Genomic DNA, 15,000 nt, shown 5'->3' with positions numbered 1-15,000 from the left:
AGGCAGTGGTGTGGAGACCATCTCCCAACCCAGTAGTGGGTCCATCTCTTCTTCCTCATCCTCATCCTCATGCCCCGCCTCTACCTCGGCCAAGCCAGCTGACCCTGAGGTTTCCTCCAAGAAGGATGACCTGTACAACAGTGTGAGCCTTAAGAAACGCAGCTCTGTCTCAGGCAGCAGTTCCAATGGCAATAACAGTAATAACAATAGCAATAGCAATAGTGCCAGTAAGGAGAAGAAAGATGACTCTAGCTCCAGCAGCAGCAGCAACAGCAGCAGCAACAGCAACAGCAACAGCAACAGCAGCAGCAGCAGCAGCAGCAGCAGCAGCAGCAGCAGCAGTAGTAGTAGCCAGTCTTCTGGGTACATTGACACTCAAAAGAACATAAACTACACCAGACTATTAACGGACCAAATCATGGCAGTAGACAAGCAAGTAGTGCAGCATTGCAAGAGCAGGACAGACATGTCAGGTGAGATTTTTGTTTTCATACATGCCCTATGGCAAGATTCATATGCTGCCTTTTTTTTCCTTTTTTTTTTTTTTTTCTTACAATTTCCTTTTTTTGTTAATGTTATCCCCATTTTACCTTCTGTTCAGCATTCCTTCCTTATCCATCCCTTTTTTTTATGATGTACCTAACAAATGTAGAAAAAAAGTATGAGTGAGAGTGAGTATCTTTACAGCACAAGAGATGCATTTGACTGGTTACAATTATATCTTCATATGAAATACTAGTATGTCTGATAAAAATATAACTGAAATTGGTCAAATCCATCTCTTGCACTGGTAATAAATTTATTCTCATTCATTCCTTATACTTAACTATATGTGACCCTTTCCCCTAAGCTAGCTCATGCCTCATTGCATATCCTGTATGTACTTCTCCATACCTGTCTGAGTCCCCTTCTCTCCTTGTCTCTCCCTGTCTCTCCCTGTCTCTCCCTGTCTCTCCCTGTCTCTCCCTGCCCTCCCTGTCCTCCCTGTCCTCCCTGTCCTCCCAGTCCTCCCCCCTAATCCAGCAACTCATATCAACCCAAGACACAAAATGTTGGCCTATTCCATACACCCACAACATCAACTCACTCTCACTCTCACTCTCTCTCTCTGTCTCTCTCACCCTCACCCTCACCCTCACCCTCACTCTCACTCTCACTCTCACTCTCACTCTCACTCTCACTCTATCTCGGTCAATCTCTGTCTCTCATCCCTCACCCTCTTCTCTACCTTTTCCCGTACATATAAAAGTTTCCCTCATTCATCTGGGCTTCTACACAGGCACAACAGCAGTAATTGCCTTGTTGGATGGTGAGCTGCTGGTTATTGGCAATGTGGGCGACTCCAGAGCAGTCATGGGTGACCTCAAGGGATCAACCATTCCACTCTCCTTTGATCACAAGCCTAACCAGGTTAGAGGGTGAACATTTGCTGTTGTCTGTATTATTATTTTGTTATTATTGCTCTTGATGTTACTCTTAATATTACTGTTCCTACTTATTTAAAACCTAATTATTGAATTTGCATAAACCTTTGCATAAGCATAAATCTCTCTCCATTCTTCTTCATCTCTGAGTAGCTGAAGGAGAGACGACGAATCAAGGAGGCTGGAGGCTTTATCACCTTCTCAGGTGTTTGGCGTGTGGCAGGCATTCTGGCAACCTCCCGTGCCCTTGGAGATTTCCCCCTCAAGGAACCTCGCAAGCTGGTCACTGCCGAGCCAGACGTCCTCACATTCAGTCTTCGTGATCACAAGGTAGCTACCAAAGCTGGGACTTTCATTTTGTTCTGTTTTCCTTCTTTCCGGTGATATTGATTTTATTCTTCCCTTCCACCGTTTCTATATTTATTTCCCATTTCTTCCTTTTCAATTATTTTTATACATTGTTCCTTCTTTTCTAGGCACACTTTGTCATCTTGGCCACGGATGGGCTTTGGGATGTGTATAGCAATGAGGAGGCAGTAGCATACGTGCGAGACCACATCCACGAGTCGGACTTTGGTGCCAAGTCCTTGTGCCTGAGTGCTTACTACCGGGGTTCTCAGGACAACATCACTGTTGCCATCCTCAACATAGACAAGTTGGGCTTGTGAATGATGCATTCATTCTTCTTGATCATTTCCGTAGTTCAAAAAAATGAAATCATGAGAGCCATAACCCATGGGCAACTGACTACATACATTGAATATAATATATATATATATATATATATATATATATATATATATATATATATATATATATATATATATGGTTAAAAAAGGCTATTGTCCCATAACCATTTCAGTAAAAATATTTATCTAATTCCTCAATAGGAAAACAAGTAGGCTCATTTATCATAGGTTTATTACCCAGAAATATTAACTATAGAGCACTTTTCTGTACTTTGATTTCATTCTAATATACCATGGCTTGACCAGTTCATTCAAAGGAGTCAGTGGGAAGTAGATTTCTTAAAAAGTCACTTCAGATTGGTTATTCAGTTGCTTTATAGGTTCTGGGTGTCTCTCTCTGCTGATGACTTGCATTACGTCTCAGTGGAAGGTTTATTAGAAGGCTAGTCAATTTGTGTTTTGCCATGGCAGGATTAGAAGAATGCTAGTGTGATATACTACTCAACGATATGTAAATATATAAACACTATATTACGTACATAGGTAAGGTTTTGATACGGATGGCTACTCTATTTTGGGATTCAGAGCGAAATAATTCTGTGGAATCTTTTTTTTTTATTATTATTATATTATTAACAAAGTCGTCATATGGATATATGTGCATATACCATTTTTTGTGTTCTGTTTCCAAAAAGAAATGTATGCTTTCAGAATGAAAAAAGTCAGTATAACTTAAGGAAGAATCAGTGGTTGATATATTGATGTTTTAAGGTGGAAATAAATGTATAATTAAATAAATAAATATATTATTGAAGAAAAATATTAGAACCATATTTATCTGACTGCATATGCTTTGGACCTCCGTCCCTTAGGCTCTTGTTCTGTATGTTTTCTCTGGCAAGCTGTAAGTCCTTTTTCTGTTAGGTGTAAAAATAGAAAGAATGTAAGTGAATGAAATTTATCAGTTCAGTATACAGGGAAGAAACACAGATTTGTGTATTGTGCAATAATATTTATAGTGTTTTTGTATTTTTTGATGGGAGCCATTCTTGTGCATTTATCAAAAGTTACAGATACCAAACTGTGTTTAGTGCTCTCTATGTATTTATTATTAAGACACTGCTTATTACTCAGATGATAATTGTTACCAGTCAGGATCTTTTGATACCATAGAACATTATGTTAGCACACTGTTCAATCCAGCTGCAGCCACACAGGAAGGCTTCATTATGCTAAAAACCTCTACATTCATGTATTATTTAACCTGTAAGTCAGAACAAGGCATATGTGTAAAAGGCTGAATACTTTTGTTTAAGGATCTCTGTTGAATAGCTCATGAGTGGCAATGGTTCTCCTCACAGCATTCCTAGGATTTTTTTTTTTTTTTTTATGTTTTTCTGCCAGATTTTGTTTTTCTTTCTCAGTTCTATTAAGTATTTTTTGTAGGTGTTAATTTCATATATTTACATTTTACTTTTTTCACGTATTTGTGAAGAAATAATTGTGCATTAAAAAAATATGCTCAAATGGTGTTTCTTTTTATGCAATCCTTTTATTTAGTATATTAGATTGAAAAGTAAATAATTGCATCTCTCTAATAAATTACTTTGTGAACAGCAAAATTCTTAAACTGAGAGAATCTGAAATCCACACTTATCTTCCTTATATTATAAAACTTCATGTTCAAGTTCATCTAACTGATTTATGGGGGGATAAATGTATTTAAAGTTCATTTTCATTTCATTCACTTTGCTCATCAGTAAAAAATAAGGTACAGGGTTGTAAAGAAAATGCACACTGAAAGAACATTCCATTTACTAGTTAATACAAAGACTGCCATTAAATGTGTGAAGTACATACCAATATCTGGCCAGCCAGACACGGGGTTTGGCACTCATCAGTCTATTGCCAAGTACTGCAACTGCCAGCTGATTTTGACACCAAGCTGCCAAATGCATTGTGGTCATTGTTATAATGGGTTTATGTGGTGGTTTATTCAAGTTCTTATCAATTCCTGTGACACTTGATGACTTGCCTCAGGTACATGTAACAGAATTGCCTGGCAAAGCTGCTCTTGGGCTAGAAAAAAAAAAAAAAAAATCTAATCAGTTAAGTATAACAAAGGGTAGATGGATTGTACATCTGGTATGAGTACATTATATAATTCCATGGCATAACTTGGTGCTCAACTGAGAACTGTCTCCACAAAGTTTGCCACAGTTCTTGAGCAGATGTGGATGTAAGGAGTAATTTGCAACATGGTCATACCACCACACTACCTGTGAATCAACTTCTAAAGTTGCCCTCTTGTACACAACTTACATGAAACATCCCTGCATCGTTGTTTAGTTATTGTTACTTTAGAAAAAATCTACGAAGAACTATTGTTTCACTGAAGACTAATAACAATATAAAGCATTAAAAGTATCTTGACACCCTTCCCTCATACCACATGAGTTGTTGTTAGACAGATGGAATCCCCTTTATATATATATATATATATATATATATATATATATATATATATATATATATATATATATAGTTATTTTGTGTGTATGTGTGTGTTTGTGTTTGTTTTTTTTTGTTTGTGTGTGTTTTTCAGGTATATATATGGCTTTATAGAAAAATGTATAAGTACAAAATATACATACACATTTTGATATACACAGAAACAGTTAACTCTTAACCTTATTGTCTGTAGTTTAGGTTCACATGAACAAGATATTCATAAAAATCATTACAAGCGTTATGACCAAAAGAAAACAATTACAAGGGCACTTTTAAGTTTTAGATCAAATACATAAAAAAAATATGAAAAATAATACAATTCATTACAAATGTATATGAAGAGATTTTAAGAAAGATAATAATTTAGAAGGCTTAGCAATAAACATGAAATATGACAAAAACAAATTATGAAAAATTTCAGTGTTTCCATCAAATCCTCTATTTTGTGTGTTTTTTGTTTGTTTGTTTGTTTGTGGTGTTGTGTGTGTGTGTTTGTGTTTGTGTGTGTGTGTGTGTGTGTGTGTGTGTGTGTGTGTGTTTGTGTGTGTTTGTGTGTGTTTGTGTGTGTGTGTGTTTGTGTGTGTGTGTGTGTGTGTGTGTGTGTGTGTGTGTTTGTGTGTGTGTGTGTTTGTGTGTTTGTGTGTGTGTGTGTGTGTGTTTGTGTTTGTGTGTGTGTGTTTTTGTGTGTGTTTTTGTGTGTGTGTGTGTGTGTGTGTGTGTGTGTGTGTGTGTGTGTGTGTGTGTGTGTGTGTGTGTGTGTGTGTGTGTGTGTGTGTGTGTGTGTGTGTGTGTGTGTGTGTTTTTGTGTGTGTGTGTTTTTGTGTGTGTGTGTGTGTGTGTGTGTGTGTGTGTGTGTGTGTGTGTGTGTGTGTGTGTGTGTGTGTGTTTTTGTGTGTGTGTTTTCTTTTTGTGTGTGTTTTTTTTTTGTGTGTGTTTTTTTTTTGTGTGTGTTTTTTTTTTGTGTTTTTTTTTTGTGTGTGTTTTTTTTGTGTGTGTGTTTTTTTTGTGTGTGTGTGTGTTTTAGTGTGTGTGTGTTTTAGTGTGTGTGTGTTTTTGTGTGTGTGTGTGTTTTTGTGTGTGTGTGTTTTTGTGTGTGTGTGTGTTTTTGTGTGTGTGTGTTTTTGTGTGTGTGTGTTTCTGTGTGTGTGTGTTTCTGTGTGCGTGTGTTTTGGTGTGTGCGTGTGTTTTGGTGTGTGCGTGTGTGTTTTTGTGTGTGCGTGTGTGTTTTTGTGTGTGCGTGTGTTTTTGTGTGTGCGTGTGTTTTTGTGTGTGCGTGTGTTTTTGTGTGTGCGTGTGTTTTTGTGTGTGCGTGTGTTTTTGTGTGTGCGTGTGTTTTTGTGTGTGCGTGTGTTTTTGTGTGTGCGTGTGTTTTTGTGTGGGCGCGTGTGTTTTTGTGTGGGCGTGTGTGTTTTTGTGTGTGTGTGTGTTTTTGTGTGTGTGTGTGTGTTTTTGTGTGTGTGTGTGTGTGTTTTTGTGTGTGTGTGTGTTTTGTGTGTGTGTGTGTTTGTGTGTGTGTGTGTTTTTGTGTGTGTGTGTGTTTTTGTGTGTGTGTGTGTTTTTGTGTGTGTGTGTGTGTGTTTTTGTGTGTGTGTGTGTTTTTGTGTGTGTGTGTTTTTGTGTGTGTGTGTGTTTTTGTGTGTGTGTGTTTTTTTGTGTGTGTGTGTTTTTTTGTGTGTGTGTTTGTGTGTGTGTGTGTTTTTGTGTGTGTGTGTGTGTTTTTGTGTGTGTTTTTGTGTGTGTGTGTGTTTTTGTGTGTGTGTGTTTTTGTGTGTGTGTGTGTTTTTGTGTGTGTGTGTTTTTGTGTGTGTGTGTGTTTTTGTATGTGTGTGTGTTTTTGTGTGTGTGTGTGTTTTTGTGTGTGTGTGTGTTTTTGTGTGTGTGTGTTTTTGTGTGTGTGTGTTTTTGTGTGTGTGTTTTTGTGTGTGTGTGTTTTTGTGTGTGTGTTTTTGTGTGTGTGTGTGTGTGTTTTTGTGTGTGTGTGTTTTTGTGTGTGTGTGTTTTTGTGTGTGTGTGTGTGTGTGTGTGTGTGTGTGTGTGTGTGTGTGTGTGTGTGTGTGTGTGTGTGTGTGTGTGTGTGTGTGTGTGTGTGTGTAAGTTCATTGAAATATTTAAAGTGTTACTAGTACAAATACTACTCCAAGATGAGCTGATAATCAATACTAATATAATATATATTTTAGGATCTCTAAATTTTAGGATCTCTCCTTTCTTCAGCTCTTCACCTAGAACATGGGTCATCTTCCAGTCTCAAGTAAATTATGCAAGTAAACTAAACAATTTTAGAACTCAAAAATAATAATTAAAGAATGCCTTCAAATGTTCAGATTTATCAAGACAAACCTACAACAGATCAGAGGCACATTATAATATGATCAGTCAACTAGCCTTTAATTAAAGATATATTTTCATCCTAACAATCATATCACCATTATCTGAGATGCATAAGTAAAACTTCCGACAGCATTTAAATTTATGTTGCTATTCTTCTTAACGGTTTCATTTCCATCTCAAAAACAAAACACTAATTTCGTATTACCTAATATTATCCCTAAAATCAAAATAAGCAAGGAATGAGAGTGAAAACAGATTTAAAACCTTTCATAATAAACAAATTGAATGTATATAAAAATGGTCACGAATGGCATTTCCATATATGCCATGTCCTTGTAATTTGTTCATTAATTCTGTTGACATAGATGGCTCCACAAGTGTTTAGTCACCTGGGAGTCAATCATCATTATCTCACCTGTTTACCCTTTACCTTGATATTCAAAAATATTTTTTATTGTTATTATTTAGAACAGTATAAATAGAAAGCCCCCCCAAAATCCTGAAAATTCAAAGAATGGGTAAATCAATAAAATCAGTACAGTCTATCAATAGGCCTTGGTGAGTGAGCAATTGTGGAGCCATCTGTGTGCAACAAAATTTATATAACTACTGTGGATGGTAAATGTTATACAATATATAATTTCAAATTAACTATAAAACTATCATCAGCTGTCTTCTGTACCAATGTATCTATTTTTCACATGACAAGATGTGTAATAATGATTTGTGATATAAAAATTTACTAATGGATTTAGTTCCATATCTTGCCTTGCCAAATTGTTCCTTCTCATTCAGTTATCTTTCTCTACACTCTCAATAGCCTTTTATCATGATCTCCAAGTCTAGTGCCTGATTTAAAGGGACAAAGTGACTCATGTTTTTCTATGTGAACTTCCTCTCTGAACATTTCATGTTGATTAAATCTTCTTGACAAAACATTTCTCATATTAAAAACAAGGGAGTCACACCATTTTGTATTCAGATCTCAACTCTTTCCAAGAACGTACAGTTTACATGCCTCATATAGATATACAGACCATGATTATGAAGTACAAGATAAGAACCTTGCTTCTCTAAAACACAACCCTATTCACCACTTCTATTTTTTTTTTTTTTTTTCAGGAGCTTTACAAAACTCTTGCAACTGCCTCAGAAAAAAATACAATGCTGATTACAGTGTGGATATTCATCATCAATAAACCTTTGTTTTGTACCATATCCTTGTCCCATTTTTCCTTAGTCATGAACATACCATAGACTGTCTGTTGATCCTACAAGTACTACCCAAAAAACAGAAAGGCCCAATACTGCAGAAAGTAATGTTAAATAATCTTCTGAAGTTACAGATTACAAGATTACAAGAAATCAAAGTTACATTAAACAGCTGTTGCCAGGAGCACATATATGCATCCACTACCACTATGGTTTTGTTTTATTAATTTCATATACCCAGGTGTTTGCAGAAGTTATTAGTCACCAAGGAGTCCCCCATTCGTTCAACTTTTGGAGAGAAAAGTTTTTACTTTACATTTATTATTATTAATGTTAATAAAATAATTATAATGATAATGACACTAAAGCATTACATAATATTACATAAAATTATGAAAAGGGTTAACCAGGTGAGATCAGGTAGGCCTAGTAACTGACACTTTGGTGACAAAGAACTTCTAGAACTATTCATATGAGAAAAGAAATAATGAACAAAACTACAGTGAAAAGTGCATGTACCTAGCACTGATGGGTTAATACAGACAATACAGTGGATCAGAAGTTTATAAAAAAAGACAAAAAAAAAAAGACAAGAGGACTGCTTTGATACAAAGTAGTGTCAGTCCCTTATAATCCTGAAATACAAATTACATTGCAATTTCATAAAATCCTGAATTGCAAATTACAATGCAATTTCATAAAAAAAAAAACAAAAAAATCTTTCCCTATTAGAAGACAGGATCTTTACATTCAGTACCATACAAATTACTCTTTCCATACCACAATTTCTACATTATGCCTCTTAAAATTTATCAAATACATCTCCCAACAAAACATCACCACAGAAGAATTGCAACATTTTTTTTCTGGCTTACAATAAAGGCAGTGTGTTAGATCAGGTTTATGTTAATACATTCAGATATAACATACTGGGTGGATTGAATCCAAAAGTGTAACTTCTATTTAGGAAGGAAAATGGGTTAGGCCATCTGGGGACGTAAAAAAAAGTCTGTGATGCTTCTGTTGTGTTCCTCACAACATCCAATAGTTTACCTTATTTCCTTGTAAATAACTTGTATATCTCATTGGGGAACTGTACCACATTAAATATCCCACCTATTTATCTGATGAAATCCACTGAAAGTTTTGAAAAAAGATAAACAGATCAATAAATAAACTAAATAAAAATAAATAGGTAACTAATCCCAACTGCCATACAGCCTCATCACTTGGTAAACCATTATTTTCATGTGTACTCTTGTACAAGGGAAACTACTGCATTATATGATATTATATTTAGTAAATCTTTGCTCAAGGCTGTATCTCTAAGACTATTAAAGATCTGCACATTATTAAGTGAGAATATCTATTGATATTATACTTCTATCCTTATTTTTTCATCTTCACTTATCTGGGATTAGCAAATGTGTGAGCAAGTGAATATCAAGAAATCAAATGGGGACTTTCATTTTGGAGCAAAAGATTAGGTTTGCAAGGTTCAAGAAATTAGCACATATGAATAATCCTTCCATGTAATAATCTGGGTAAATAAATCAATCTACTCTTCTTAATACTGACATTATTCCTTAGTGATTTTCCGGATGGATAAAAACACTTGTATAATAATAATGAAGGGCAAAGAATGGATATAACAAAATACAACAATTGGCCCTTTTTTGATTGAAAAAAAAAAAAAATGTACTGTCTTTAGGAATATTTACAAAGAAAAAATTATGGCATTTTTTTTCATTATGGCATTTTTTTCATTCCTTTTTTTATGCTTTCTCTACAGATTCATTCATGTCCAGGAAATACACAATATTCTCAGCAATTACAATGGATACTGCCACTACTATCTATATACTGTTCTCATGCAGATGTTCTCTTCACAGAACACAAACTTGTCTTCATTATACAGGAAAACTGCATGTCACTGATACTAACAAAAATGGCATTAATGGATTGAATCTGATGTATAATATTGTTTCTGGTGTTTAGAATGGCCTAGTTATCATCTGCAGAAGGAAATATAGTGTAGCACCAGGACACAAAAGCAAGGGTTATCAGTAGATTTTGGAGAGATTTCAACATCTCCATTAATAGCTTGTTGAAAGGAGAGATAAAAGGGGGGGGGGGGGAGAGTTAATAGGAAAGAAGAGAAAGAGAGAGAGACTGTGTGTGTGTGTGTGTGTGTGTGTGTGTGTGTGTGTGTGTGTGTGTGTGTGTGTGTGTGTGTGTGTGTGTGTGTGTGTGTGTGTGTGTGAGAGAGAGAGAGACAGAGAGAGAGAGAGACAGAGAGAGAGAGAGAGAGAGACAGAGAGAGACAGAGAGAGAGAGAGAGAGAGAGAGAGAGAGAGAGAGAGAGAGAGAGAGAGAGAGAGAGAGAGAGAGAGAGAGAGAGAGAGAGAGAGAGAGAGAGAGAGAGAGAGAGACAGAGACAGAGACAGAGACAGAGACAGAGACAGAGACAGAGACAGAGACAGAGACAGAGAGAGAGAGAGAGAGAGAGAGAGAGAGAGAGAGAGAGAGAGAGAGAGAGAGAGACAGAGAGAGAGAGAGAGAGAGAGACAGAGAGAGACAGAGAGAGACAGAGAGAGACAGAGAGAGACAGAGGCGAGAGGGGCAAGAGGGGCGAGAAGGGCGAGAGGGGCGACAGGGGAGAAAGGGGCGAGAGGGGAGAAAGGGGAGAGAGGGGAGAGAGGGGAGAGAGGAGAAAGAGGGGAGAGGGGGGAGAAAGAGAGGAGAGAGGAGAGAGGAGAGAGGAGAGAGGGGAGAGGAGAGAGGAGGGACAGGAGTGAAAAGAGAGGAAAGGAAAAAGGAAAGGAGAGGAGAGGGGAAAGAGCGCATGTGAGCATGTGTGTTTGTGCACATGAGCATATGAGTAAGTTACATGAATAAGTCACGTGTTTGTCATGTCTGTGAGCTATGTGAGTGTGTGGCTTACTTGTGTTGTGTACAGGTGTCATGTGTATGATGCATGTTGTGTGTATATTGCTCATACCCATGTCCAATCACATAAGTACCTATATAATTCTTACAAGTCCCCATAATGACCAAATAATCAAATATCTTTACTACTGCATAAATTTTAAAAATACAAATTTCTACAAGTTGCATGAAATACAGAGTAAATAAGAATTTGCTGATGCCACAAAGGCAGAAAGTCAGTAGAAGTATAACAGACAGTCCATGTGCACTCAGCCTGTGCCTGACTTCACTCACAAGACACCAGCTAACAAGTAACAGCTGTAAATTATTTATCAATTGTTTCTTCAGGGGAAAAGTGGAAAAAAAAAAAATACATCTTGTCTTCCACTCTTCAATTCAGTTAAACATTTTTTTAGAATACTCAATAAATAATTTTTTAAAATAAGATATCTGCTTGAATATTCTATGAGCTATGTATGAAGGTCCTTTCAAATAAATCATTGCACTACTATGGTTATATAATTTCTGTCTACGGAAGACAAATATCAAATAAAATGGATTCTTCCTTCATGCTTAATAAAATGATATACATGGTATGTGCACAAATTAACTCAGTCTGCCATTTTCTTGTCCATCATTTATGAACAGGCACCTAATCATATATAAAATAAAGCATACTTTCTATGGTCTTCACATGTTTACAAATCACTAGTAAATCTAAAATATACACTAAACAAAACTACAGAATACTCTTAGCCATAGCACCAACAAATTTCTAACCAAAAATGTTAATTAACAACAAAATCACTTTGTAAGAACATCTAAATAGACAGATCTCCCCTTCACACCAACATACAAATACATTTTCAGCCTCCTTTCTTCCAAAACTAATTCCAGTTTTAAACTACAATGCAAGCATGAAAGAAAAAAAAAAGAAAAAAAAAAGAAAAAAAAAAGAAAAAAAAAATGAACTCCATTTTCTTTAGCTTTGTAGATTTTTATTCACTTTTAAATAACTCATAGAGAAAGTCTAAAAAAGGATTATAGGATACTATTAAAATATGAGACGGATACACTGAACTTATCCCCCTAATACCATAGCACGTCATGGTGACCTCAACATTTTCACCTGGAATCAAAGGGATATTTGAAGGCTGCTACATAAGAATGTTGAAATAGTCATGACATTATAGCAGTCACCCAACCCAAGGGAATATTTAGTGAAATAATGTAATTATGATGCTTATGTTGTCACTGTCCAGGTGTCAAGCACATGCCAGTGGAAGTCATAATTATGAATTATGAAATTATTAGTATCCCCAAACAAGTTGGGCCACAGGTGATGTTCCAAAGGGCATCCAACAAGAAAATACCACAAACATGACTCTAAAGGATGCCCCTTTTGTATGAAAAAGAGACATATCCCAGGCACAGTACAGGATCATAGTTGACTGAAATCATCAACAGCTGCTGTTCACCTTTTCAAACCAAAGAGGGATGGAACACATACAAACAAAGACAGAAAGAAGAATGATGGTAGAAATTGATTAAACTGATTAACTAATTAGTAAATTAATTTATCTTGCTTGATTTTCTTATCCTTTAAGCTTTCGTGTCAAGTAAATGAGGGAATAGTGGAGCAAAATTACTGTCATTTGATGCTCAGCATTAAAAAATACATATTATAATTTTTCCAGTAAATCCAATACAAGAAAATAGTTACCCATAAACCATTTATACTGACAACACATCAAAGTTAATTATCTTAAAAAAATTGAAAAAAATTATATTCCCTTTCAAAATCCTACAATTGATATTCCTCTTGTAATATCTAATGGTATGAACACTCTCCTTTGTATGAAATGTAGATGTCAACTAAGTAAGCATGTTCTGTGTTCACCACTCCCTGGTTTTCTTTAGTGTTCTATTCCTATCAACCCACTGGCATCAGCTTCATGTACTGTCCACTGTAGTTTTGTTTCATACATACAGATAGCTTCAGAAGTACTCAGTCACCAAAGTCAATTCAACAAGGCCTACTTGACCTCTGATGTTTACCCTATTCTTAGAATTTTTGTGAAAAAAAGTAATGTTAGTATCATTATCAATGACAATGGTATTATTATAACCTTAAGAACAATACCAATAAATAAATATAAGTTTTCTTTCCAAAATTCAAGGAACAGGGAAACATGTGAGATCAGGTAGGCTAGTAAATGACTCCTTAGAGACTAAACACTGATGGAGCCATCTATAGCAAACTAAAATCTTAGTTGACAGGACATGTATGCATGCTCTTATGGCATCAATGGGTTTGCATATAATAAACAGTCTTGAGTTCTAACCATTTTCAGCATCAATTCACTTTTAATAATTATTGCTTACAAAACCAAAGAATATTCAGTGTTCTCATAGAGGATATTTGCAACTTTTTAAGTGTCTTGTCCAAACTGAGAAAACGAATTAATTTCTGTGGAGCAAGAAATATGAACTTTTGAGGGTTAAACCCATTGCTACATCTATTTTGTAGGCAGTCAAACATAAGTTAGACATCAAATGGCACCTCTGGAATTTCTTTTTTAGCATGTCAAAGATAATGCATGAATCTAACATCCCCGACCAACAACTTATCATCCAGGACAGTTTTGGGCTACATTTAAGACATGCTTCCATCTTGAATCACTATCAAATGCAATATATTTTCTCAGTAATTACCTTTCAAATCACCATTGGAGATCTCTATGCACTATCTTGTGTCCATTGCAAGCAATCTGCCACCATTGCCATACGAACTCTATGAAGCTACATGCAATATTCTTCTCAAGTATTATAAAGCACCTCCAATTACCTCTTTGTTTGTATGCAAAGATAATTATGAATGCTACAGTTTTCTTTTACACTGTTCTTTCATTATAACAAGACATGGCAGATACAGAAAAAAGGAAAAGAACCTTATCTGTACACACTGTTTGCCCAAGTTCTTCGACAAGAGCACTACCTAGTTGACTTCTTTTTCATGTTGTCCACTCCACCTTGGCTCCTACCACCATGATTCCAGAACATATCCAGAGCATTTTGATGCCCAATTTTGCCTATACAAACTAGGACTTAAAACCTGCAGTCTAGTCTGCCACACATTTTCCAAAGGAATCTTCCAAAGCCTTTCAATGGACTATGTAGGTACAAAGAAAACACTCCCTGCTAATGCTATACACATTCAAACTGCCACTGCCATATTCTCACCATTGTATTAACTTCACACGTTAGGATAATGCAACTACAAGAAAAAGATTTCCCTTCTCACAAAACCATGTAAGTGATGATGGACTATTCCTGTCCATGTAACTTACAAATTACAAACATCTATGAAATAGTCCTTTATGGTTGTAATTCAGTGCATGGAACCCTTAAATTCCTAGCCATGTTCATCACTATTTTTAGGATTAGGCAGCACATGTTCCTGACATGCCAGAGCCAATTCAGCACTTTCACACTTGACACGCATATCAAGAATAAACTAATTTACTAGACTAATTTGGGGGAAGGAAAAAATTATATATTTACTCAGGAGAAAAAGGACAACACTTCTACTATCACCAAGGACTACTCTTAGTATTATGCACAGGTTAACAACTATCTCACAAGGCACAACCCTTCCTTCCACCATGCTGAACTAATGGCAACAAAACTGGAAGTATACTGAAATCTATTTGGTCTGAGGTCATGTTTGAATGTGAAGTTCCAAGGTTTCTAGTTTGCTTCACAAAGTAGAGCTTACAACCATAATGCAATGGGTAAGTGCAAGGCAGGTCTCAGTATATGCTTCCTCTGCTGCAAACCTAAATAGGATATGGAAACAATATAAAACTACTTGTCTCCTTTTGTGGTTATGCTACAGAGCCCTG

At 36.0% G+C, this 15,000-nt stretch overlaps 2 protein-coding genes across 6 annotated transcripts in view; one reads left to right on the top strand and one right to left on the bottom strand.

The window, feature by feature from the left end:
- The window catches only part of LOC125039258 (protein phosphatase 1G-like), a 27,542-nt gene extending 23,902 nt beyond the window's left edge, over positions 1 to 3,640 (top strand). The window contains exons 2-5 of the mRNA XM_047633088.1: positions 1 to 473; positions 1,280 to 1,410; positions 1,578 to 1,754; positions 1,901 to 3,640. The exon at positions 1 to 473 is cut by the window's left edge and continues 407 nt beyond it. Of these exons, the coding sequence (XP_047489044.1) occupies positions 1 to 473; positions 1,280 to 1,410; positions 1,578 to 1,754; positions 1,901 to 2,092 (973 nt within the window). The 3' untranslated portion in view covers positions 2,093 to 3,640. The remainder of the gene's footprint in view (positions 474 to 1,279; positions 1,411 to 1,577; positions 1,755 to 1,900) is intronic.
- Positions 3,641 to 3,911: 271 nt separating this feature from the next.
- The window catches only part of LOC125039259 (uncharacterized protein DDB_G0283357-like), a 20,888-nt gene continuing 9,799 nt past the window's right edge, over positions 3,912 to 15,000 (bottom strand). For all 5 annotated transcript variants that reach the window (XM_047633089.1, XM_047633093.1, XM_047633090.1 and 2 more), the window contains one exon: positions 3,912 to 4,192. Coding sequence is in view for 2 of the 5 variants with exons in the window: in XM_047633093.1 (XP_047489049.1) it covers positions 4,121 to 4,192 (72 nt within the window). In the remaining 3 variants the exon portion in view is untranslated. The remainder of the gene's footprint in view (positions 4,193 to 15,000) is intronic.

Source organism: Penaeus chinensis, chromosome 27 (assembly GCF_019202785.1).
Source record: "Penaeus chinensis breed Huanghai No. 1 chromosome 27, ASM1920278v2, whole genome shotgun sequence".
Taxonomy (NCBI): Eukaryota; Metazoa; Arthropoda; class Malacostraca; order Decapoda; family Penaeidae; genus Penaeus; species Penaeus chinensis.
This window is presented reverse-complemented; position numbering and strand designations above follow the sequence as displayed.